Here is a 27,713-nt window from a genome sequence, read left to right on the forward strand (position 1 = left end):
TCTCTGGGCCAACAGAGTGTAATTTATCCAACCCTTCTTTTATTAAAAGGAGTCGCTTTACTTCCAGGTCTGTTGGTTTATTTCTCTTGCAACTACTATGAAGAACACCATCTATAGATCTTGTTTTCAGTTACTTTAAAGGATTCATGCCAAAAGTGGGATTTCTGGGTTGAAGCGCACATAGGTCATTTAAATTTTAACAAATGTTTCGGTTTCTTACCTAAACGTGTTGGAATAATTTAGATGTTATCAGCAGTATGGGAGTGCATCCTTTTCCTGCATCCTCAGTAATATAGGTGCCTTCTTATTACTAAGAAGCATAAAATTGGAACGTGTTTCCTTGATGAAGCTCGTGATTCGTCCCTGTTCTTTTTTTCCCCCCTTTTCTTTTCAGCCCATATTTTTAGTGGAAGAATTCAGTCCCCATGCACTTACTTTGCCATTTCACCATTTAATTAATCTTTCCAGTTACTTGGTGAACCACTTCAATTTGCAGACACAAGTCTTTTTTTAAGTTCAGGTAAACATTTCCTTTTAAATTATTTGATTATCATTTTCCTTTCATTTCCTTAACATTCCTTTTTCTTCTTCAGAACCTTGTCATTTTCCTGTTCAATTTCCTATATCTGTCTTCTCGCTATTGAATGCTTTTATTTTCCAAAATTAAAGGTTTGAGATATTTCTTTTGCTTTATCTCCTGAACTACAAATTTGAATCTCTATAGTAATTGTCTTCCACTCAACCTATCTCTTGAAATCTTTAGTTTTAAAATAATGCTTTTCAGTGTTAAGAATTCATTTTTGTGTTGTGAGTAGGTTTCCTTATGGCACTGTACCATCCAAGCCTAGCCAGTCTAGGAGCCCAGGGTCTCCCTGTCAAGAGAGGCAGCTGAGTTGGAGAGAGAGAGCTGGGTGAGAAAATGATGTGGGACTCATGAAGCCACCTCATTCCAGGAATATTCTGATTTGTATTCATCATTAGATTGCCAGCTCCTTGCATTGGACCTGGTATATGACATTTATTAAATTTATTTAAAATAATTTTGTAATGTTTCATTACCATAACCATCAGAATTCTTGTTTATAAGCAGCTGAAATGGATTTTGGCTAACACAAACAGAAAAGAAATTTACTGTATGGATAGTGAGTAACTTAACAGAACCAGAGAGAAGTAGTTTGAATGATTCAAGCTTGGAAAACATACAGAGGCCACAAGAAGCTAAGCGGCTGGATCTACTCCAGGTTAGACCAATGGAAGACTGCATTTCTATATACTAACAATGGACTATCAGAAAAAGAAATTTAAAAAAAATCCCTTTCACAGTAGCATCAAAAACAACACAATACTTAGGAATAAATTTAATCAAGGATGTGAGTGATCTATACACTGAAAACTATAAGGCATGGATGAAAGAAATTGAAGAAGACACAAATAAATGGAAAGATATCCCATGTTCATTGATTGGAAGAATTAATATCATTAAAACAGTCATACTACCCAAAGCTATCTACAGATTCAGTGCAATTCCTATCAAAATTCCAATGGTATTTTTCACATAACAGAAAGAACAGTCCTAAAATTCATACAGAACCACAAAGGCCCCTAATAGCCGAAGCTAGTGTGAAAACGAAGAATAAAGCTGGAGGTACCAAACATCCTGTTTTCAAACTAAAAAAACAAAACAAAACAAAACAAAACAAAAAACTGTAGTAATCAAAACAATATGGTATTGGCACAAAAACAAACACATAAACAAATGCAACAGAATAGATAGACCAGGATAAACCCACACATAAGTGGTCAACTAACACTTGACAAAGGAGCCAAGAATATACAATGGGGAAGAGATAGTCCTTTCAGTAAATGGTGCTGGAAAACTGGATATCCACATGTAAAAGAATGAAATTGCACCCTTATCTTACACTACTCACAAAAATTAATTTGAAATCATTTAAAAGCTTAAACCTAAGACCTGAAATTATAAAACTACTAGAAGAAAACATAGGGGAAAAGCTTCTTGACATTGGTCTTGGAAATTATTTTTTGTATATGACCTAAAACAAAAGCAAAAAAACCAAAAATAAGTAAGTGGGACTACATCAAACTAAAAAGCGTTTGCACAGCAAAAGAAATGATCAACAAAATGAAAAGGCAACCTAAAAAATAGGAGAAAATATTTTCAAATCACATGTCATAAGAGTTAACAACCAAAATATATCAGGAACTCATACAACTCAATAACAAGAAAAGCAAATAATCTGGCTAGAAAAATAGGCTAAGGACCTGGATAAACATTTATTAAAAGAATACATACAAATGGCCATCAAATATATGAAAGGGTGCTCAATATCATTCATCATCAGGGAAAATCAAAACAACAATGAGAAATTAACACAGACCTGTCAGAATGGCTTTAATTGAAAAGACAAGACATTGCAAGCATTGGTGAGGATGGGGAGAAAAGGGAACCTATGTGCTCTGTTGGTGGGAATATAAATTGGCAATCATTATAGAAAACAGTATGGAGTTTCCTCAAAAACTTAAACATAGAACTACCGTATGACCCAACAACCCCCCTCTGGGCATAGATCCAAAGGAAATGAAATCAGTGCCTTGAACCTCATGTTCATTGCAGCATTATTTACAATAGTCATGGCATGGAAACAATCTATGTATCCATTGACAAATATATATATATATATATATATATATAATTACTTATATATTTATACATATACCACATATATGAATTTGCCTGATTTGTTGGTATAAAATTGTCCAAAGTAGTGTCTTATGATCCTTTGTTTTTCTGTGATATCAGTTGTAATGTCTCCTTTCTCAGTCCTAATTTTATTTATTTGACTCCTCTCTTTTTTCCTGGTTACCTCTACCTAAATGTTTGTCAATTTTGTTTATCTTTTCAAAGAACCAGTTTTGTTAATCTCTTCTATTGCTTCCCTATTTTCCTTATCATTTATTTCTGCCCTAATCTTTATTATTCCCTTCCTTCTGCTAACTCTGGGCTTAGTTTGTTCTTTTTCTAATCCCTTGAGATATAATGTTAGGCTGTTTATTTGAAATATTTCTTTGCTCTTGATGCAGTTATTTATAACTATAAACTTTCCTCTCAGATTTTCTTGCTGTATGCCATAAGTTTTGTTTTTCCATTTTTGCTTGTCCCGAATATGTGTGTGTGTGTTTCTCTCTTGATTTCTTCTTTGATCCATTGGTTGTTCAGGACTATGTTATTTAATTTCCATGTATTTGTGATTTTTGCAGATTCCCTGCTTTTATTGATTTCTAGTTTCATACTATTGTAGTTGGAAAAGATACTTGATGTAATTTCTATCTTCTTGAACTTGCTTCAACTTGTTTTATGGTTTAACATATGATGTATCCTAGAAAATGTTGCATGTGCTGTTGAGAAACATGTGTTCTGATGCCATTGGATGGAATGTCCATATATGTTTGTTAGGCTCGTTTGATCTATGGTGCTTTTCAAATCCGTTGTTTTCTCCCCTCTCCCCAGAAAATAATTTTAACTGAGATTCTACCAGCTACACAATTTGCTCCTGACATTAAGCTCCTTCTTCCTTTGCAATTCCTTCTTTCTTAACAGTCCCGTGAATGCTTTCTTTACCTCTACAGTTTGTTGGCCATGGCCAAACTTGGAGGTGCTGTCAAAGAACTTAAGGTCAGTCTTCTCCAGAGCCCACCAAGGACTTTCAGAGAGCAAGCACTGTCTTCTTGTTCCCAACACATAGCCTTTCAGCATGACAAGGTCATTGGTCACTTCACCATAGTGGACAAAGCCACCTAGAGGGTTGATGCTCTTGTCGGACAGCTATACTCAGTGGAAGTATTGTTCTTAATCAGTTTGCCATCCTTGATGAGGTAGCCCTGGACAGTCTTACAGATCTTGTTGATCTCAGTGTGGTGCTGTAGCTTTTCAACTCTGTTTTTTTTTCTTATTGATCCTCTGTCTGGATATCTATCCATTGTTGAGAGTGGAATATTTAACCCCCACCTATTATTGTATTGTTGTTTATTTCTTCTTTTAGTTCAGTAAGTTTTTGCTTTATATATTTAGGTTGTCTAAAGTTGGGTGCATAAATATCTAAAATTGTTATATCTCCTTGATGAATCAACTCCTTTATCATTATATAATGACCTTCTTTGTCTCTTGTGACCATTTTTAGCTTAAATTCTCTTTTTAAAATATGTAAGTATAGCTACTTTTTCTTTTCTTTGTTTACCATTTGCTTGGAATACCTTTTTTCCATCCCTTCACTCTTAGTCTTTTGTGTGTCCTAAAGGCTAAAGTGAGTCACTTGTAGGCAGCATATCATTAGATATCAGGGTATTTATAATACTAGAATTCAAGAAGTTGGGAACTATGCATGTTACTTCTATCTATACTAGATTAAACATATTTAAATTTACTTTTTCGTGACATGATACTGTATTTTCCAAAGGTGGTTACACCAATATACATCCCTTCACATTCTCTTTTTACAACACAACACAAACATTCTTCCAGTGAATGGTGGGATCATTTCTTCCTTTTTTATCTTCTATCTTTTTTTTAACTTTTATCTTTTTTTACCCCATGTCTACGATAGAAGTGACCCTGGTGGTATATGAAGATAGGCCAAAAAAGGCATTACAGTGTCCATCTGGCTCCAAGCATACATGCCTTGGGAATCCCAAGCCACCATGTAACAAGTCTGGCTACTCTGAAAACCTCATCCTGGAAAAACCAGTTGGAGAAACAGGGAGATTAAAAAAACACATTGAAATAAAGAGATACACACAGCAAGGCCCAAATGTTTGAGATCCCAGCTGTTTGAGTCTTCCAGCCCAGACGTTAGACATTTGAATGAGTAAGTTTTTAGATGATTCTAGTCTCTAGCCTTCTGGCTAACTTATTTGATGCCCAGTGGAGCCAGCCTTCTAGTCTTCCTGCTAAGTCCCAGACAGTCTAGGGCAGAAACAAGTCACCCCCTTGTGCCTTGTCTGAATTCTTGACCCACAGAATTTATGAGCATATTGAAATTTGTTTCATGCTACTCAGGTTTGGAGTGATTGGTTGTGCATCCATATTAACTGGAACAGATAATTGGAGAATCATGGACTTTCAGAAATGGAAAGGAACTTTGAGAAGATCTAGTCACAGTTTATTTTATATGATAAAATTAGCTCAGAGGGACAGAATAGTTAACCCACCACCTAACAGCTCATTTGTGATAGAACAATGGTCTTTCCTTCCTTGTGATGTGAAGAGAGTGCTGGTCTGGTAGGGAATACTCTAAATGAGTTAACAAATTGACATAAGGTCTTCTCTCTAAATGAATGTTGGTTCATACAGCTCCAGATACTCAGGGTGGGTAAAGCAAGACCAATGGCCCTGAGGTTCCCAAAAGTTACTGCATGCCTTCTAATATAGTAGGCAGAGCCAGTCCAAAAAAGTGTTAATTGTATTTATATATGTGAGTATGTAGGTGCTACATAGGGGTTGGGGGATGTGGGAATCTTTCCAACTCTGATTCATCTGGCTCAGAAGAATGACTACCAAGGGAGCATACCTAGAACTATTAGACGGGTAGTCTTGAAAAAAAAAATGTACTATTAATGTACTGCTTAACACGCAGAAAGAACAAAAACATAGTGATGTAAACAAAGACTGACCCCCTCTGGGATCTTCACATGTGAGTGTGTTGCCCACATTTTCAGCTGTACCACAATGCTCTCCAAATTAAAGCAGCACATCAGCAATCACATAATTTTTGTTGCACTGTGAACTCTTTAACACCTAGCCACCTGGTCACTCCACTCTATCTGCTAAGGGACAAAACTGCTGCCCTCACTCAGGACATTGTGGGCTGACGATTTATAGGTCTCAGCCCCTCTATGAGTAAGTTAGCTCAATGTTACTTTAGCAGCTACTCTTATTATCATTTAATATCTTTTTTTTAAGAGCATGTAATCAAAGACTTTGAATCTGAAGTTAGCAGAGCTATGACGCCATGAGTAAGACCAAAGAATCATTCCCAATGACTCCCTATGGTTAATGTAGGAGGGAATCACTCCATGAAATATGAGACAAAATTTTTTAAAAAAATCAAAGCTGTTTCAATGTTCAGTTTGCAAAAATTGCCATAAAAGAGAACAAAGATAAGTTTCTGGAAATTAACCTCAAGGTCAAAGTTTCCATAATGTGTCCCTATGACCTTTAGACAAGCAATTGTCTGCACTAAGGCAGGTTGCATTTTTTGATAATTTAAAAAAAGGTGTAAGCAATTCAAAAATAACTATAAATATATACTATAATTTAAAAACTGTATTTAAATACAAAACTATTCTGTAATGGGAGTTAACTGATATAATCCCACCATTATGTGTACTTTATATAAAAACCCATGGGAAAATTAATCTTGAATTATAGAAGTCATCAGAAGTATTCCTTTGATAATATATGACTATTTTTTAAGCCTGTCTGCTTTCTTTTTCTTCCTTTCTTCCCTCTTTCTTTCCCTCCCTCCTTCCTTTTCTTTACCTCTCCCTCTCACTCAGTGTCTCTCAAAATGCATTCCTGCCAATCAAATTTCTGTTCAGCATGAGATAACCCCTGTTATCACAGAAAAAATGAGGTCATCCTATTTCAAAGCCAAGAAAATTTTGGCTTGGAGAGCAGAGACTGTGTCCAGTCACAATTGTAGTTCCAGGGAGTAGCACAATGCCTACTGAGGTAGGAAGAACATAATTATGGAAGTAAATTAAAATTACAGAATATCATCACAAAAATGAATTTTGAAGATGAAAGGATTTTTATAATACGCTTTTCTCTTGTGCCACGTGTGTAGTACTTTTTAGCACATTGTTTTTTGGTATACACAGATATGTCTGGTTTTCAAAATTAATGATGACTTAGTTAGAGCTCAGGTGTATATGTACACGCCCCTGTTAACTTCCTGAAATTTGAGGCCCAGAGATGAGGAAAGGTATCCTCTGATCCCAAGCCCCCTTTGAATTACCAAAGACTTACTTTCCTTTTCTAAAGAGCTGACCAGTGTTTGATCCTCTCTCAGAATTTCAAATCACACATCAAAGATTTTTCAATGACTGCGAGGATGGCTTTTGCAATTTTTGGTAGGTTGTGATTAACAGGCTACAGTAAAATGGGATGGCAAAGTAGGGTTTACAGTACTAAAAATACTATTAGTAATTACAGCTTTGAGAAAAACACAGGCTAGGTTTATGCAGGAAGCAATATTGTTCTCCCCAAAGATGTCCAATTACTCTTCAGTGAAAAAAGAAAACTCAGTATATCTGTCTAATTCTCAGATGTAAATCAGGGGAAATGCTACGAAACATGTAATTTCTTAGGACACTTTGAGTAGTTAAGTTAGAAGAAGCTCAGAGGGGAAAAAAAGGAGAAGCTTAGAGTTAAAACAAAAAGACTTTACTAATGTGAAACAAGAATAAAAGAGTTTGTGGGAAATTATTATGAAAAGTCATGTTGATGAAGATTCCAAATCATATCATGGCTTTACGTAATGGGAAGTAGAGATCAGGCAATTTAAAATCTTGATGGTGGAAATTAAATTTCTTCCAACACTTGATGCAAAAAAAGACCTGGGAATTTCTTTAGAGAGAACAGAAATAGTCTGGTTTTGGTCCAGACTAAACCAATAATGCAGGGAAGCAGTATTTATCTTTCAAAGCATTAGTTCTTTGTTCTAGCATGCAGGTTGGCAAACTGTAAGGGCCACACAGTAAACATTTTAGGTGTGCAGGCCATAACGTCTTTGTTGCATTTACTCAACTCTACTCTGGTGGTGGAGAAGCAGCCATAGAATATACCTAAGTGCATGGGTGTGACTGTGTCTCCATAAAACTTTATTTACAAAAACCGGAAGTGAGCCAGACTGTATTTTGCCAACTGCTGCTCTAGAAAATCAAAGTTATGAAATCATAAGACTTTACTTTCCCAATTAATCCTTTAATTGGCAAGTGACATGGCCAGGAAGAGGCTGTTTGGCAAATGTAATTAGAAAATCTGGTTTCAGTCACCAACTCCATCCCTTCATGATCCTGGACTAGCATTAAACTTTTTAATATCTATGTGCATATCTTCCATAACAATACCTATTCTGGTTACCTCATAGGGTTTCTGTAAAAACTCAGTGAAATAGTATTACTAGTGGAAACACTTTGTAAACTAAAATATTATAAAGTTCTCATTACTAACAGGTGATAAGTGAGCAGAAAAATTATTAGATATAAACTAAAATTGTAGCAATAAAACAGATGCAAATTTATGGAATCACTAAACAATCACTTTCAGAGGCCCTCTATTTCTGTATAAAATGGAACAGACAGATTGTTCAGCTGCCATGACATCAGAGGGCTAGAAATGGCTTGAAACAGTATGGAGACTGCAGAAAGTGCTGGAAGATAGGACTCTTGGTTAGATTGCCTGTGTCTTATTCCTGGCTCCACCATTTACTGGTTGTGTGACTCAGATACACCACCCACGTCAGCCTCGTCTGGAGAAAATAATACTCCCTACTCTGTAGAAATGTTATATGAATTAATGAGTCCACCTAATGTTCTTAGCAGAGCTGCCTGGGAGACCAGAAGTATTTGATAAATACCAGTTCTTTTTTATTGAAAAGTTTCACAAAGTCATGTAGGTCTGGAGTGGAAGAGCCTGCAGAGGTCATTTACCAGATGCCTGAATCACCTCTACGATGTTGCGGCTCTGTGTTTGTCCCATCTCTGAACACTAATGAGAAAGCTCATTACTTCGCACAGAACCCCGTATAGGTAACGGATTCAGTATTTCTATCATTATAGGAAATGTATTTCTTCACACGAAAAAATAAAGCAGTGTTTAGGTTTTTCGTCTTTTTTCATTCTTCCTACACATGTCTATGTCCTAAAACAATACACAGTGTCTTGCCACCGTAATACATAGTGCCCCCTGGATGTAGCCTATAGAATGCAACACTGGCTAGGAAACCTTCCTTCACCTGCCTCTCAAAGGATTGGCCGGCAAAGCCCTGCCCATTTCATCTTGCAAGGGCAGTGTGTGTTTTAATTAGCATTGATTATTAGTATTAAATTTTTTAAATATTTTATTTATTTGAGTAAAAGGTGGGGGAGAGAGAGAGAGAGCATGCACAAGTGGGAGGGAGGAGCAGAGGGAGAGGGAGAATCAGACTCTCCCTGAGCATCGAGCTGGACACAGGGTTTGATCCCAGGACCCTGAGATCATGACCTGAGCCAAAGGCAGGCGCTTAACCATCTGAGCCACCCATATGCCCCCAGTATTAATTTTTTAAAAAAATTTTAAACAAGACATGATATTTATAACTGAATAACCCTACAATTAAGAAGGTAAGCGAATGACTATACAGATTTGGAAGTAGCTTAACACCTGCATGAATTTTTGCCGTCATTATCAACACACAAAGAAAACATCAGGTCCTTTCATTTCACATTTTTATATATTCCTACATGAATATTGTTTATTATAAATTACTCAAGTTTTTGTTTGGTCTTGTTTTCAAACCACTGAGCTGGCATAAACGTTCATGCACCACAGGAATCCATTATTTCTGTACCATGTTAAATGCCTTGCGAAGCTTTGTTTCAGGCAATCTCTAAAATGTTCACTCTTGATTAATTTTGAAAAGTGCTTTTAAAAACTATAACCCGAGTGGACTTTGCTTAACAAATTAATTCCTCCTTCAGTTTCCAGGCACATGAACAGGGCTTGAGTCCAATTCTGTGCTTTTCTTCTTTCAAATCACTTCTCTTTAGACCAAAGGGATCTCTGCCTAGATGACAAGTCAGAAAGGGTTATGATGGACAGAGGAAAAAGGGCGTCTTCGCAGACAAGCTTAGTGAAGGAAGAAAAATAGTCAATAAAATTGAGTTGTCATAAGAATAGCTTGATGCCTGTGGCATTGATTGATGAATTCCCTTTGCAGTTACTAAGGTAAACCAAAAATACACCCCTATTTCTTTTGCCTCTTAGGTCACTCAGACAGAATGTGTTTTCACAGACAAAGCATCAGGGCAACAGCAGTCTGCTGAGTTAACAGAATACCATGCTGAAGGGCAGGATAAGATAAAATAAAATAAAATAAAATAAAATAGGCAGAAACATTATGCTGCTCTCGCTAATTAAGCAAAATATAATTTTCTTCCAATACTTCCCTGTGAAGAACAATGAATAAGCATTTGAAAAGAGTCTTAAAACTGCAAGAAACTTTTGAGCTCACATCGACCAGGTGACTCGGGAATCGGTGGTGGTAAATGAGGTACAACCCTTAATTTTCATATCCGATTCTTAGCCTGCACCTACCTCATAGTATTTATCAATGCTTTTAGACAAAAAATGCAGTGACCAGAGAATTTTATTTGCTACAGATAAACCTATCCATGAATTTCTGGTTGAAAACAAAAATTCTCGTGTGTTTCAAGAATGCATGACTAAAGTCTCTGGTAGGTTGGTAACACAATCACGTAGGAACAAACGGTGGCATAAATAGACAGTTAGGGCTTCTGTGCAATTAGTACTATAGAGAATGACTCAGTTTTAGCTACTTGACATTTATCATCATTTGCCAGATCTCGTTTAATGTTTAAGTACCTTCTAGCCAACAACTAGATTGCAAATCAATTCATGTAATATCTAGGGGAAGGGTTTAGCAATGTTTATTTTGTGGGTTCACTTTGAAATTATATTCCTGAAATTAAAAAAAAAATCAGTGCTGTTTAACACATTTTTAATGGCATCCCTGGACATCGAGTGACCCCCTATTAAATGTTTTCAGAATAAAATTAACAAAGGCGTCTTATTTTCTTTTTAAGATTTTATTTTTATTTATTCGACAGAGATAGAGACAGCCAGCGAGAGAGGGAACACAAGCAGGGGGAGTGGGAGAGGAAGAAACAGGCTCATAGCAGAGGAGCCTGATGTGGGGCTCGATCCCATAACACCGGGATCACGTCCTGAGCCGAAGGCAGACACTTAACTGCTGTGCCACCCAGGCACCCCTACAAAGGCGTCTTCTGAAGTTGAACTCCATGTATTACATGAAACTCCAATATTTTTTCCCCTTGAGGAAAATCTTGTCTCTCTTGACAAGCATTCACTTGTTAACTTGACACACTAATGAGTTGCTCTCAGATGGTAGCTACAGTTGTGGTGAATGAGAGAGCATAATGTATACAGTTGTCGAATCACCAAGCTGTACACCTGAAGCTAAAGTAACCTTGTGTGTCAACTAAGCTTCAAAATAATAAAATAAAATACAAATAAATAAATTTAAAAAAATGAGATGCTCTCTTTCAGGGACATTGGATGCCTTAGCTTTCCTCAGACAGTATCATCTCTACCATCAACAAGTCTGACTACTAATGGATATTAAGCTAGCTTTAGCAGGAGACATGAATCCCCTGATTACTCTGGAGTTATAGACCCTGCCTGGGTCACCAACCTCCATGGTATAGAGTAACATGGGCTAGAAAAAGAAGCCAGACTGAGTTCCAGGTCAGGGATGACAGCATGGGGAACTCTGTGGACCAACTCCCTGGTAAAATAGGCAGAGCTGGCAAAAACCATAAAAGCAAACATCTTAATTCTCAAGAAATTGTCCTCAGGACATAGAGAAAATGAAGAAATATTTTTCAAGAAGATCTAATACTCAGAACAGGAAGAGTCTGTAGCATTTAAGTCTTTTAAACCACAGCTCACTTTCTCCTTTCCCTGCCTCCCCTTGGCCCAGTTCAACTTGACAGAGCCATTCGGGTTCCCCTTCCCCCTCCCAAACAAAGGTCACTGTCTCTCGCTGAGAGTCAGAGACCACCAGTATTTCTCATCCCGCCTAACTCCGAATTGAAGAGGTTAAATACTTGGTGAGTAAAGCCAAGAAATCAGGGGCTTCTTTCCTCCATCTGGGCCCCACTCAGGGGCTACCCCAGGGCTTAAAGACTAACAATACTGGGACCATGACCACCCTCACTTGGCCTGCTTGTAGAACAGGGGTACCAACTGGCTTGGCCAACCAAGAGTTCTAGAGACTACTGTTCCACCCAGTACTCAGAGAAGCGGCTCAGAGAGTTTGCCCTGGAAGACATGTAGTCTATAAGAAAAGAGAGCTCAGATGCTCTCCCCAAAGGAACTGAGGTTATTTGAAATGGAATCTGTGGAAGTTCAAGATAAGGGCACTCTCAAAAACGGGAGCTCCTCTTAATTAAAAGCAACAAGCTAAACCATAGGCCAGCTAGTTTACTAGAAAGAACCAGAAGAAGAAATAACTAAAGAAAAGCCCTCATGGGGTCAGAACAAAATTCAAAACTGGTCTCAAAAATTATGCTTGCCTAAATTTAATTGGATCAGACAGCTGGGCAATGTATATTCTAGGGCATAGTTAAAAGCAATAGAGCAGTCAGCTGGTAAAATAGTAAAGTCTAACAGGCAGGGGTATAATACCAAATGGAGCAGGAAGCTTAAAAGAAAGATCAGAGAAAGACAGTAAAAGAGAGACTTGCTAAGACCAATGTCATCCTAGGTCACTGTGCATAGGCCCAAGGCTATGCATCTCTGAAGAGTGACACCAAAGGCTTCACACCGTCATGGGGAAATAGATTTCACTAAAACAACCTAGCCTAGTCAAAAAACAAATTTAAAAATCAAATAACAATAAAACAAGCCCAGGAGAGTGAGGGGGGATCGGTATCCGGAGTTGCTATATTATCTCAAATGTCCACTTTTCTGAGCTTCTTAAGATGCAGAGATTCTTTGCTCATATTTCTGTACCCCTCAGAGGTTCTGGTAGAGCAATTTGCACATAGTAAGACCCAATAAATGCCAACCAGATGAGTAAGTATAGGCATTACCACTTGAGATGACCAAAGCTTATGTGGCTTGGCTGGATGGTACAGACAAATCAGACCTTAATGACATTGATACCTATGGATGATGTAACCAGATATTCCAGATATAATCTGACAGTAATTTATATACAAACATGTGACAATCTTAAATTTACTAAAAACAACCAAAAAAGCTAAATATCTTGGAACTTTTCAATAATACTAATTTAGGGTCTTCGGCTTGGATTACTAATGCAAATCTCTTTATGCCTCAGATGCCTCAGATAAATACAATCCTACAATGAAAAAAAATTGTACCTTTTTATGACATGTTGATACAATAATTATAATAATTTACAGAGGTGGGGACCTACCATAATATTGCAAAACTAGACTCACTACACTAAGAGTTGGCGGATCTGGGTTTTAGACTGGGCCTCACTACTAATTTTCTTCGTAGCCCTGAGCAATCCTTTCTCTTCATTGCAATTTTTTCTTCTCACCTGAAAAGTGAGAGGGATGGGCAATATATCTTCTTAGATTTGTTCCAGCTTTCTGGTTCTGCAATGTCGCAAATTGGAGCTTAGCTACTTAGTTTGGCAGAATAGGAGAACACCAGTTCATTCTGTTTACTTATCATGCAGTGTAAGTATGCGCTCCAGTTAATATTATATTTGGGTGCTACCAGTAGGCTCTGGCAAATAAATATTGTGAATGCTTCCAATGTCAAAAGTGTGCCAATGTCAAAGTGTTTCCTCACTGGCCTGTGATTTAGTGTAGCACTTTAAAAATTAGAATAGCAATGGTGAATCAGCTCCTTTGGAATTCATATTCGGTCCAATTGCAAACTAGAGCCATGGTTTTGAATTAGACACTAAACTGATTCAGCAGCCCCTAGATTAGGAATTCTGTGATGCTGAGGGTGGTGGTGGGGACTGGGAATGTAATTTATTCCTACCACCAGAACCTTAAAATAAATCTAGGAATTTGTTGCTGCAAAAGATTCCAGGAGAAAAAGATACGAGGGCCTTAGGGTGTTCTTTGCTTCCCCCCCCTTCTCTGTGTTTGCTTTTGATTTTTGCATATTAAATCTTTAGAAGAAAAATGTGGGGCATTAGTCAATAAAACAGTGATAGTGAGAATGGAAATGCACAGCCAGACTTGAAAAATCAAAACAGCTTTTGGTAACCAATTAGAGATGAAAAGTAAAGGAGAAACATAAGATGAGTGTGATTCTAAGAGCATAGCATGGGGAAATGTGTAGATTACAAAACCATCAACGGAAATTGAAAATTTGGAAGGCAGAACACATTTTTAAAAAAGATTTTATTTATATATTTATCAGAGAGAGAGAGAGAGCACAAGGAGGGGGAGAAGAAGGCAGAGGGAGAAGCAGGCTCCTCACAAAACAAGGAGCTGGATGCGAACTCAATCCCAATACCCCTGGATCATGACCTGAGCCTAAGGCAGACGCTTAACCAACTGAGCCACGCAGGTGTCCCGGGCAGAACACATTTTTAGATACTTACTTCCAGTTCTATTTAATTTGGGTTATTTCTGAGATATTCAGGTGGGTGTATCCAACAAGTACCTAGACATAAGTCTACAGCACACAGATAGCAGTCACGGGCATATAGAGGTGGCTGAAGTCATGAGGTGTGGATGAATGATCCAGTGAAAGCAGTCAGCAAGAAGGGACCAGGCTTTTGCACAGACCTTTGGAAAATACCACCACGAAGTGCCAGGTGGTGGAGAGCAAAAGTCCAGGAATAAGACAAAGAAGTAATGATCCCAGAGGCAGGAAAACAATTAGAATAATGTTCTTGAAGCCATTGAGAAAAGAGCTAGTTTTCAGAATCTGGGTGGGGGTATGAGTTCAGTGAGTTCTGCTAAGTAATATAAATAGTGAAAACACATCAGCGGATTGGGTGACACTAGTAAGAGCAATTTCAGCAGAATGGTGAGACAGCCAGGTAGTAGCCAGGTAGCAGAAACAGTATACTTTTTATTAGTTTTTGAGTTTGGTAATCAAGAGAAGGAGGAACATATGATGAACGGTGTCACAGGCAGAGAGGGGCAGGGAAACTGTCTTTTGCTTGTCTTGATAGGTGCTTTTTAAAGAAGATTTGGAGTAATATATGTAATAATGGAAAAGTGTATATAAGTAATAAGAACGCAGGGGTGAATAGTACTTTTATTAAGAATGATGACCACTTGTTCTCTTTAAGACAAAGCAATTTTGAAGGAATACAATATTGAAGTAATTGACAAACTAGCTGTCAGTTCCAACTACAGTAAGGAATGCAGGAAATTACAGTGAGTTTCCCAGGAATTAATCTGAAAGAAGAATGCAATATTTTTTCCTGAGTTGTCATGAATAAGCAATGCTTAGAAGTTGAAATGACTGTTTTGTATGAACATAGTTGGACTAAAAATGTCTATAAGAATTTTTGCGGCAAGAGGCTGCCTCCAGGGTAGCCTTGGACAAAGAAATAGTTTGGGCAAAGGGACACTGATATTTGAAGAATGGCAAGTATTCCAATGAACTTGGGGAAAGGGTGGTAACAGGGAGTGAGGGTTGATCAAGAGACAAATTTGGACAGCGCAGATGGTAGAGGGTCCTGAAGTGGATGCTTAAGCCCAGATATGCCTATTGGATTAATTTTTATCTTTTGGACCATCCTTTTTTGGTTGGGTCTTTGTGAATTGTTTACTTACTAGAACAACACTTTTAACAGAAATATATCCAATATAATATTATAAAATGTATACATATAAAATATATAGTGTATATTATATGCATATGCACACATGAATATATATATATATGCACACATATGAATAAAGGAAATAAGTTGGCATAATTCATGTCCACTGTCCTTTATTTTCCAGATCAGTTAAGACTTTACTTTCCAAATCATCTTCAGAGAGTAAGGCCACAGAAGATGATGTCTATTTGTGAAGAGTGGTAATGAGAAAGAGGGTTCTAATAATGTACTTGGTCTTACACTAACATAATTTTTGAGCTGGAAAGCATTTGAGGGATTGCTTAGTGACAGAAGTCCTGAATTCAAATGCAAATCGAAATTGGCATGTAACAAGAATGACCCCAGGTATGCACAAGATAAAAAGGCAGCTGTAAGAAACTGGAGTCCTACCAGCTCATTACATCCCATAGATGTGCTCTGTTTTGTTTTTACAATGTTGAAAGAAAGTTTTATTACTGGTCAATTTTTAGAAATCAGATTTGTTGTAGCAAACAAAATTTCTGACTTCTCTTAAAAATGAGGAGACCTTCAACCCAGGGCCCATAGTCCCATTTGGAATTGAGATGAGCTGACATGCCTGTTCTCTCTGGTTTGTGGGGAAAAGGGTGCAAAGAAATAACCTGGGTACCGAGAGTTGATCCATTAGGTATCAGAATTAGGGTGCTTTTCTTTCTTGTTGCTTTCTAATTATCAGTTATGCAACTGCATTATATTTGATAAAAGAAGGAAGAGATGTTATAAATAAATGTAATACACTCAATCTAGAAATTGGTTGCCTGGGATGTTCCAGTGATACTGGATTCTATGTGTGGTAGAGGAAACAGCCATAAATTAATGGACCTTGACCTGCAGGTAAGTACTTTGAACTGGTTTTGACTGTCTCATGAACTTCCATTTTCAGTCCTCCCTCCCAGTGCATATGACTTTTGATGGCGGTAACAGGTGAGCAAGGATCATTTGGGAGTAGTGGAGGCCATGCTTTCTTTCCGTGTCTGTGCAGGTGTGAGAGGCAGCTCAAGTTGAAGCCTATGAATAGTAGACACTTCAGGAGACACTAGGGGTTAAAGTTTGAGAAACTTTAGAGCAGCAATGCAACGGGGTGAGACTTTGCTCCTCGTCCACCCCCCCAGCCAGGAGAGATTGGCAACATCTAGAGGCATTTTTGGTTGTTACAACTGGAGAGTAGATGCTACTGGTATCTACTGGACGGAGCCCAGGGATAGGCTAACTACCCTACAATGCACAGGAAAGCCCCCTACAACAAAGAATCATCCAGCCTAAGCCAACAGTAGTGTCAAAGGTTGATAGATCCTACTTAAGAAGAATTCATCCCTCGGTGCTTAATAAAACTACCTGAGCCACTACTGACTTAGGCTATCTGCTGAATTATTATATTAAACTAAACCCGAGGCACAACTTAGCAAGGCGCAAACTTTCCTTCATCCCTTCTGGCCACTTCAGATGCTTCTGGCAAGACACTGAACGCCTCCAGGTAATCCAACTCAGTTTCATCATTATAGACTTTATGGACCAGCCAACGGGCTCAGTACTGTCTGAAATGTAAAGTAAGGGCTGCCTCTGGTCTTAATAAGAGAATAATATTTAAATGTGGAAGAGCAGAAATTCTTCTTTTAGCACTTTCTTATTTCCTAATAAACCTCTAGGTTGAGCTTGTGTCATTGTTACAAAAGAGAGAAATAGTATTCCAGAGGCTCTGAACTAAAAAGCGGACATCCTACAGTAGTCATTTGCGAGGCCCACTTTTTAAATTTCTTCTTTCTTTCTTTCTTTCTTTCTTTCTTTCTTTCTTTCTTTCTTAAAAAACAACAACAACAACAACACAACAACAACAACAACAACTTGAGACTCTAAGTTGTAAAAAAAAAAAATGCTATTACTTCTAACTAGTTTTCTTGGGATTCTGGAGGAACTGATTAAGAAAGACATGTTGATCCAAACAAACAATTCTACTAAAAAGAAATAGAAATTATATAGTCAATACCCTGGAAGTTGAAAGGTATTTAATGAGAAACATTGTTTATTGTTTTCAGTTTTTCTTGATTGATAGCCTTTCCACTCAGAGGAAAATTGCTATAATAGCAGGAATTGTATGAAATTTGAAACTCAAAGCTATTCTAAGCTATTTTAATAATGCATCCTTCTGTCAAAAGGAATTTTAAAGAAACAGTTGAGAAATGGTATGAACACCCAGGTTTAAAAGTACACTCAGGTCTACTCATCCGACTGTACTTTAAGCACGAAAATATCAGGATACATAAAATACTCCATTATGTATTTGAAACTCAGGTTTATATGCTTAAAAATCTCTTGCTTTTGGGGTGACCTTGGGACATGGGGATCGCCATATGAGCACTTATCAGACTACCTCGTGCTCAGTTGCAAACCTTTTTTTTCTGTCTTTACACCCTCTCTGGTTTGACTGATCTTCTCTGTGAAGACCCTCAAATCTCTTATCTCTCACCCTGATCTTGCCAGCAACTCTAAGTTGTACACCCTACTGCCAGCTTGACATTTCCACTTGGATGACTGAAAGACATTCAGCACCATCCTCCTTCTCCCACCTCCAACTTGCTCCCCCATCACAGTCAATGAAACTTCCATCCATCTAGGAGCTTAAACCCAAACCATAGGACTTATTCTTGATTTCTCTCTTTCCTTCATCCAACTGATTAACCTGTTTAATATATATCGTGTAAAATTTTGGAACCTATTTTTTACACATAATTATATTGTAAGCCTTTATTTCCATGTGCTAAAATATTTTTATTTTACAAACCTGGCTGGTAAAGAATGCATTAATCTTCATGGTACAAATGTACAACATTTATTTAATCAATCCCGTACTATGGGGCATGCAAGATTTTTCTATTTTTTGCCATAACATGCTGTTGAGTTCACTGAATACTTAATCATGTTTACTTTGTGCAGGCACTGTTCTAAAACTTTAGACATGTCAATGCATCTAATCCTTACAATCCCTGAGATAAATACTATAACATCTCCATTTGACAAATGAGAAATCTGAAACACAGAGAGACTGAACAGCTTGCTCAAGATTACGTAGCTAGAAAGGGGAGGTGGGATTCAAATCAAAGCAGCCTGACTCCAAAGTCCATGTTCTAAATCAGTCTGGCGTGTTGCCTGGGGTACGTTACTTTGCAGGTTGACTCTATTTTACATCAGTCTGCATGTAACTCTGGCCATTTCTTTAGAATATACTTCCAGAAGTGGATCAATAGTCATGAATATTTAAATGTTTTGGACAGTACACATTACAAAGTTTTCTCCATAAAGATTATATTAACTTTGTCAATTTCCACTCCTTATGTCGGTTGTTGAGAGTATCCTCTTAACTGTGCTTACATCAATACTGGGTATAATAATTTTTACAATCTTAACCAGTTTATTGGAAACAAATTCTATAATAATGATAGTTGATTATCTTTGATTATAAGAGCAGTCAATTATTTTTTCAAGTCTAAATTAACAATTGTATTATTCAGTGAACTTTTTAAAAAAGATTTTATTTATTTATTTGAGAGAGAGAGAGCTCACAAGCAGGGGAGAGGTGCAGAAGGAGAGGGAGAAGTAAACTCCCTGCTGAGCAGGGATCCCTGAGATCGAACCCTGGGATCATGACCTAAGCCAAAGGCAGATGCTTAAGCGAGCTAAAGGCTCCTCTTCAGTGAATTTCTTATGTTTGGTTTTTTGCCAACTTTGGTATTGGAAATTTCACTTTTTCATAATGAACTCTGGCCATTCTTCATGCATTAAGATTAACACCATGAGGCTGTCATACACACACACACACACACACACACACTCATACACATTTGTTACTTGGTTTTTCATTTTGTTTCTATTGTTTACTGAAGTGTAAGCATTTAAAAATTGGTTTCTGCAGTTGCATCAAGCTTAAGTAGTCATACAAATAGCCACCTAGATTTCTCTCATAATTCCTTTACATATAATGAATTATTAGAAGTGTCATTCCACTTTAAATAATGCTTAGATATACACTGAAATTCCTTGAGCCAATAAAGAAAGTCAAGGATCTTAATTTTTATTATGCAGCATTTAACCTACAACATAAGCAATAGAATATGAACTCAATTTTCAATGAAAATAAACTTGTAAAAACTCCCTCTTAGTTTCAGGATCCATGGCACTGATAAATGTACAGACTAGGTCTAACGTCTACACCTGCATTACTACTGTACAATTTTGGCCACACACTGTAGGTGCCACCCTCAAGTTCTATTAAAACCTCTATTTCAGTTTTATCACATTTCTAAGCGTCAGTTTCTTGCCTGTGACCTCATACATTTAGACCCACCTAGTTTCTTTGGTACATGGCTCTTTTTTCTACCACCCCTCTGTGTCATGCTTTACCATAAAGTGTTCTTTCTCATTTATTGGCTTCTGGAGGCTTGGTAAAGTTTAGTAGAACTTTTTTTCATTGAGAGTCAAAAATTTTCGCTGGGACTCATGGATTTCCCAAGGAGCCTCAGGAGCTCCTGCCCAGGGCAAGGGGAGGCCACACAGATCAGCCGTGGACATCTGCTGTGCTACACCCAGGGCTGCCTTGCTTTCTCTGTTTTATCTAGGGCTGTGTTAAGAAGCAAGCCTCCAATAAGTTCTGCACCAATCAAGGGTGGGGAGTGGGTACCCTAATCCCTGGAAATCTCTCAACATGGAAGAAGTGTAACTTAACAGAACTTCTGTTCAAGAGCAGTTCTGGATGCAGTTGGCAGGAATAATCTACTGGGGCTGAGGGCTGAGAGCTCCCTCTCCTGTGGGCAAGTCAACCCAGACGGTGCTTACACTGCCTCCACTTAAATATGGGGCTTTTGTTCTGCTCCATCTGGCTGATGTCCATTGTCAGCATTTGATTTTTCACTTTTATGGGGGCAGCATTTAGCTTCTCCTTGAAAACTGTTGAATAAATATTTAAAGAACATTATTGTGCAGTTGGTACTAAATGAGTAGCCTGAACAAGGGTTTCTGCAGCTCTGGGTTCAATCCTGGTTTCAAATATTTATGTTCCACACTGAAGTATATAGGGAAAAGGGGCATTGTGTATGCAACTCATTCTCAAAAGTTTTAGAAAAAAAAAAACTATCTGGACACTTATACACAGATGCATATACACACACAAAAGGAAGGGTAAGCAAGTGTAGTAAAATGTTAGTCTATGAGGATTCTGGGAATTCTAGGAATCCCTGCAATTTTTCTGTAAGTCTAAAATTAAAGAATTTAAAAAATAAGTTCCAAACTTGATTTTTTAAGGAAAAAAACATTAAAAGGTGCTTGAAACCTTGGTAAATACCTGGATTGGATAATGTAAGATGCCCCTTCATAGTTCTATAATTATATTTTTCCTTGATCATATAAGTCTAGATTTTTCCACAGATCAGCATATCAAGTGGAGTGTTTGTCTCTTCCTTAACTTACCTTTTTTTTTAAAAAATTTCATAATAGAGTTGGTAGAGAAATATTTGGAAAAATAATATAGAATAAAGAGTAGTCATTCAAGATATCATTTTGTCATAGTTGCCACTGGGTTGCATTGACATCAGAGACTCACTGAACAGCTGTCAGATATCTTCTTAGTTTTGCAATATCATGTGTGGGATGTTGAAGCCTGCCTGAGAATTTAATTTGTTTATTTAAAAATTGAAGGCAAATGTAACACATTTTCAAATACTGTGATTCATCAATTAAGATGCACACAAGGGGGTGTAATTTATTTGCAGGGTGATAGCCAAGTCTTAAAATGTTCAGTGAGGAAAGAGTCTGACAGTAGCCATAAATAGAAATAATGTGAATTGTCAAGGTAATTTTAATGAAAAGTTAAACCAAAAGAGGATTTCTGAAAACTAAAAAAAAAAAAAAATTAAATTTGAGTAAATAGCAAAAGGTAGTAGCTGATTAAAAAGTAACTAAATTAGTTTTTAGTTTAAAAAAAAGTCAAGAGACTTGAAAATTCCAATTCCTACCTCTTGTGTTAAGAACCTCTATTAAGAAAATGTCTCAGCTGTTGGGTTTGGAAATTGGCTTCCAATTCCAATACCCTTCTCTACGTTTCTTTCTTTTAAATAATCAGCTTAGGGGTGCCTGGATGGCTCAGTCAGTTAAGCGTCCAACTCTTGATTTCCTTCCAGTCATGATCTCGGGGTTGTGAGATTGTCCAGTGCTGGGGCTCCTCACTCAGCTGGGGGTCGGCTTGTCCCTCCCCCTCTGCCCCTCCCCCTGCTGTCTTTCTCTCTCAAATAAATAAATAAACTATTTTTTTTAAAAATCAGGTTAAAAAAAAGATCCTGAAGGTTAAGATTAGTGTATGATTTTTTTTTTCAGAATGGCAAATTAGAAAGAAAATGAAATTACATAGGTTGATAGAAGAACGCTATTTAGGAAAACATAAGCAAATTGCTTATATTTGATACCCGGTGAAAAGCATTTAAGAGTGACTTTTAGGGGGCTTCTCAAGACAGACTTCCTGGCAAGCTATTCCTGTTTGATGTGCCTATCATGTCTCTGACTGCTTCAAACTACTCTTCATTAAGGCTCTTCATTTTAGCTGTGAAATGAATGCCGTTTTCTATTGAAATAATAACTGGGACGTGTGGGTGGCTCAGCTCAGGTCGTGATCCCAGGGTCCTGGTATGGAGCCCCACATCGGGCTCCCTGCTCAGCGGGGAGTCTGCTTCTCCCTCTCCCCCTCCTTCCTGCTTGTGCTCTCTCTCGCTGTCCTCTGTCAAATAAATAAATAAATAAATAAATAAATAAATAAATAAAATAAATAATAACTGAAAAAACTTATCACTTGATGCTTGAGAGCAGGCATTACCGACCCATGCGCACCACACCCTCAAGGTTTTCCAAGTCTGAGTTTGTCCTTCAATAAAAATTTTAAGTGGACATCTCGAATTCAGAAAATGTTGGTACGCCGAGGTTCTTATTTCTAAGAAACCGCAAGTCCAGACACTTGGAGTTCAGTATACTGGATCCCAAGCCAATTGAAATTGGATCTGAAAAAGTTGGCCGCTAATTTTGATTGGGAAGAAATCCGTTAAAGAAGTAACGATTAGCACAGAGCTATGAACAGAGTACAAAGCGATAAAATATGAACCAATATTGCTACAGGTTCTCCAGATTCTCTTCTGGTTATTTGACAAGAGACATTGATTTGGGGTGATTTTATTAAAGTGAATTTTTATTTTTATTTATTTTTTTTAAAAAAGATTTTATTTATTTATTTGACAGAGATAGAGACAGCCAGCGAGAGAGGGAACACAAGCAGGGGGAGTGGGAGAGGAAGAAGCAGGCTCCTAGCAGAGGAGCCTGATGTGGGGCTCGATCCCATTACGCCAGGATCACACCCTGAGCGGAAGGCAGACACTTAACGCTGTGCCACCAAGGCGCCCCTAAAGTGAATTTTTAAATGAAACTTGAATGAAGATATTATTTTAAAATACAGTGCTTTTTCCCTTAAATTACACCTTTGATTTTCATCCTGCTATGGAAAATTTGTTTTTGAAAGGCAATTAAGTACATGAATTAATAAAACCCTAAAAAAAAAACCCCAACCACCCCCCCCCAAACCCTGACTATTTCGGCCAATACCTATATATTGTTGTTTTGATTCTTAAGAGGTCCTGGTCCTGATCAGGTATCTCCATGGCTCAACCTCTAGAATTGCTTCCATTCAGCAAAGTCTAACTCGACTCCGTTTCCTCTTCTCAACCTAGAAATCTGTGCCAAGTCCAAAAGAGAGAAAGAACTCGCACTTTAAGAAAAAGGGATTAAAGGATGCTTTCGAGAGATTAAGGCTACTTTGCCATAGGGATTTTGAAATTTCTTTTAGCTTTAGAGACATGGACAATTTTTGTAAACATTGTGGGAAAACAAATCTTCCAGGATGCCTTTTATTAGTGTTTAGGTTTTTCCCCTTTTGGAAAGAATAGGAAGAACTGTAAAGGCAAGATGAATCAGCTCAACCTCACTGATGTCATCTGACACTATAAAGGGACAAAGAATTAAGGAAGGAAGTCATATGGTTTCAAGTCCAAATTTGAATCCACTGGGATTGGTGGGGGGTGGGAGGAGAGTTCTCTTCACTTAGGGAGAGCCAACAGTAATCTTGAATCTGACTATAAATTTAACATTTCTAATTGCAGATCTCTAATCTAGATTCCAAAAATAAAAAGCTTCAAGACCTCTTTGCTTTCCACTACACAATTTTTAGTGCCCCAACTTTCATGCTTTCTCCAAGTGGGAGGCTTCATTTTTTTTCCTTTTTTTAAAGATTTTATTTATTTATCAGAGAAAGAGAAAGAGAGACAGAGAGACAGCACAAGCAGGAGGGAGGGGCAGAGGGAGAAGCAGACTCCCCGCTGAGCAGGGAGCCCGACTTGGGACTTGATCCCAGAAGCCCGGGATCATGACCCGAACCAAAGGCAGATGCTTAACCGACTGAGCCACCCTGGCACCTGGGAGCCTTCATTTTTTAAAGGTTTTATTTATTTATTTGACACAGAGAGAAACAGAGAGAGAGAGAGAGAGAGAGAGAGTGGGGTGGGGTGAGGGGCAGAGGAAGAGAATCTCAAGCAGACTCCCAGCTGAGTGTGGAGCTCAACGCAGGGCTCCATCTCATAACCCTGAGATCATGACCTGAGCAGAAATCAAGAGACTGACCCTTGCCAGACTGAGACATCCAGGTGCCCTTCCAAGTGGGAGACTTCTTAATACAGGACCTGTTTGCGCGACAACTTTTTCCAGAATGTAGCTTGAGAGCTTTTACGCTCTATTTCTCTCCCTTTTTCAATGGACAGCTGTGTGATTAGAAATCTGTATTCCCAAACGCCTGTGTTTTCTAACTCACCTCAGAAATGAATTTGCAAAGGAGGTATCACTATTAAATTACTTGCCACCTAATTCTTTTTGTTCTCCCCAAAGATTTTTAGACATCAACCAGTTATCTGGATAAGGGTTTAAAAGTCCTAAAAGTAGTGGGATTAAAATCATTTGCCTAAACAAAGAGATTGAAATAATCTGTTGAACGGACTCTGCTTTCCTTGTGCGAGGAGACACTGCAGTGTGAAATGTTTTATATCCTCTGTCTGCCAGCTCTGGTTCTGCCCATTGTATATAAAAAGCTTCTTCATCCCATTTTCAGCTTCCTTCTTTTTCTTGTTCTAATTTTTTTTTCCTTTAACAGAAATGCTGGCATTCAATTTACCTCCAAGAATAGCTCAGAGCTGAAGTTCTCAGTTTAGTCATGAGAATTACATTATTCTCCTCATTGGAAATACTCTTCCCCGATCTCGGTAACTATGACCCCATAAGGGCTAGGTGATTTCAATTAAAACCAAACATATCACTTTTTAGAACATACAGGAAGGAGTATATTTCAAAAGGAATCATATTGTTGATTTCTCATGTCAATAACATGTACCCAGACATTAAGATAAGAAGTTAGTTTATAAGAACATCTCTTCCTTGAAAAAGAAGGTTTTGTATATAAAGCTCTGCTCCAGTATATTAAAATGCATGCCTGTATGTTTCCTAGGTTGAAAAGGTTTTCAGATGGTGACTATAACTTATAAAAATTGTAGAACATTTTTACACAATTTGCGTGTTGGAAAATAACCTATTAGCAGCAGTTATAAAATATATTGAAAAGAATCCAGAAGAGCTCTTGAATGGTCTCTTATTTCTCATCATACCATTCTATTTCTGAATCTTTTTCCCAGTCAGCTTTGAAAACATACACACTGTTTCTCTTTTTCAGAGAATTGATCAGGTTAATTTACCCACTGAAATGAGCAAAATAAGAGTGGAAACATGAGCTCGGCGTGCTATTTTGTTAACAGTCCATATAAACCACTCATGCATTTTCAAAACGATACTTTCCTACCTTGTATTTAATGAATTGTGCAACTTCCATCGTTAGGGTGAGCACACGTGCCAGACTCCCTGCTTTCTCAAATTACACCCCGAGAGTTGTGTTTACTTACGGAAGCACAGTTTTCAGACTTGTCTTCCACAAAACCAATCTGGCAGGGTGTCCTTCGATTCTGCAACCAGTAGTCTGTAGACTCGAGCAGGCTGTTGCTGCAAAGAACCTGGAGGGAATCAAGAAAACCTTCTTAGTGTGACATTGCCAGGCTTTCTATTTCAACAAGCAGCTCTTTTCTGAAGAAACTGTAGGTGTTTTCTTCACCTCAGAGCATCTGGATACTGGGGAAAAAATTACCTGATAATAGCACCTCCAGAATGTGTAAAACATTCAACCAGGAGTTGGTTTTAAAGGGATGCACTGATGTTGATACTGATGTTTCTTCTGTCATCAAATCCAATATCTGGAAACTTCCATGGTGTCCAACGTGTGGAAACTTCAAATGATTATTTTGGGCTGTGGTTCAATTGACAATGGAGATCGAAGTTCATTTTAGTGCTGGTGCTGGTGCACTCTATGAATATTTTCGATCTTAAAAAACGTAGTGTTTTTCCTTTTGGTGCAATATTGCTACTGAAATGCTATTCCTTCAGCTTCATTTTTGCTAACATGTCTGTGAACTACAGTTCAATCCTTACAGAATACCTAAGGTACTATGTTAAGTTGAAAAATTATTAGGAATAAGTAAAGTGCATCATGACAATCATTTTCAACGTCGAAAGAGTATAGTAAAGCTAAACAAATTTGAATACACGAATCAACAAAAGCAACTATGACTTATAAATGACTAGTTTCTGGGCTTGGATTTTAAAGCAAGGAAGAAAAATTATAATTCTGAGATAAGACATTTTGAAGATACAATCCCATGAATAGCCAAACAATTCAAATTCTAATGTGTCTTTTTTTTTTTTTTAAGATTTTATTTATTTGACAGAGAGAGAGACAGCCAGCGAGAGAGGGAACACAAGCAGGGGGAGTGGGAGAGGAAGAAGCAGGGTCCCAGCAGAGGAGCCCGATGTGGGGCTCGATCCAAGGACCCTAGGATTACTCCCTGAGCTGAAGGCAGACGCTTAACCACTGAGCCACCCAGGAGCCCCCCAAATTCTAATGTGTCTTAAGATTTTTCCCATTTTATGTTATATTTCTAATGCTCTCCTGGTGCCCTCTACTTTATTAGGGTACACGTCTGCTAATATTTGACTCACTAGCTTTGCAAAAGCAATAGAATAGATTTAATCAGTTTGGTTATTGCCACCAAAATAGAATGACACTTCAATTGCATTTCATCTGTATAACAAAGGATTGCCTTATGCTGTAAAGGTAAAAACACATGAATTTTTGTCTCAGTGTGAGTTAACGAAATATAATTCTTACACATTGTTCCATAATACTTTTTGTTTTTGCTGAGAAATATTACTGTTTTTAAATCTTTACCCACTGAATGTTTATTATTACTAGAGATAACAGATTTCTATTGTCCTTTTCTAGAATAGTACAAATGCCACTCAGTGGACAAGCAGGTAATTGAATGATGACCTTGCTCTATGATTGTGAGCTAAAGTTGGTGACAGAGCTTCTCAGTTCTCTTGCTGATTTTATCTAAACTGTGGTTCTCAAAGTGCAGGCTGGGCCCCCAGGGGTCCCTGAGATCTTCCAGGGAGGCCAGCCATTAAACTATTTTTATAACAACAGGAAGACTTTATTTGTCCATTTCACTGTCATGGTCTCTTAAGTTTCCCGTGGAGCTCTACAGGACCCACGCCAGGTGTCAGGGTATGAGTGGCCACAAGCAGAAGCCAACAGCAGAGTCTGACTGCCTTATGTTAAGCGGGACATTAAAGAGATTTGCTTAAACTATAAAATGAAGTCACTCCTCTTTTCACTAAAAGAGGTTTTTTTTTTAAAAAATATTATTTTACATAAAAAACATGTATATTAATTCCTGTGTTGTTCATTTTAGCCCTTTTTTTTAAAGAAAGAAGATGTGGTATATATATATATATATAAAAAAAAAAAAAAAAAAAAAAAAAAAAAAAAAAAAAAAAAAAAAAAAAAAAAAAAAAAAAAAAAAA

At 37.6% G+C, this 27,713-nt stretch overlaps 1 protein-coding gene across 7 annotated transcripts in view; it reads right to left on the bottom strand.

Moving 5' to 3' along the window:
- The window catches only part of SPHKAP (SPHK1 interactor, AKAP domain containing), a 162,612-nt gene that overhangs the window by 70,199 nt on the left and 64,700 nt on the right, over positions 1–27,713 (bottom strand). For 4 of the 7 annotated variants that reach the window (XR_004623653.1, XM_034655306.1, XM_034655305.1 and 1 more), the window contains exon 4: positions 25,700–25,807. Coding sequence is in view for 6 of the 7 variants with exons in the window: in XM_034655306.1 (XP_034511197.1) it covers positions 25,700–25,807 (108 nt within the window). In the remaining variant the exon portion in view is untranslated. Of the gene's footprint in view, positions 1–25,699; positions 25,808–25,938; positions 26,098–27,713 lie in introns of all 7 variants that reach the window. The other 3 variants (XM_034655307.1, XM_034655308.1, XM_034655309.1) reach the window with 1 other exon arrangement.

This window comes from Ailuropoda melanoleuca, chromosome 2 (genome assembly GCF_002007445.2).
Source record: "Ailuropoda melanoleuca isolate Jingjing chromosome 2, ASM200744v2, whole genome shotgun sequence".
NCBI lineage: Eukaryota > Metazoa > Chordata > Mammalia > Carnivora > Ursidae > Ailuropoda > Ailuropoda melanoleuca.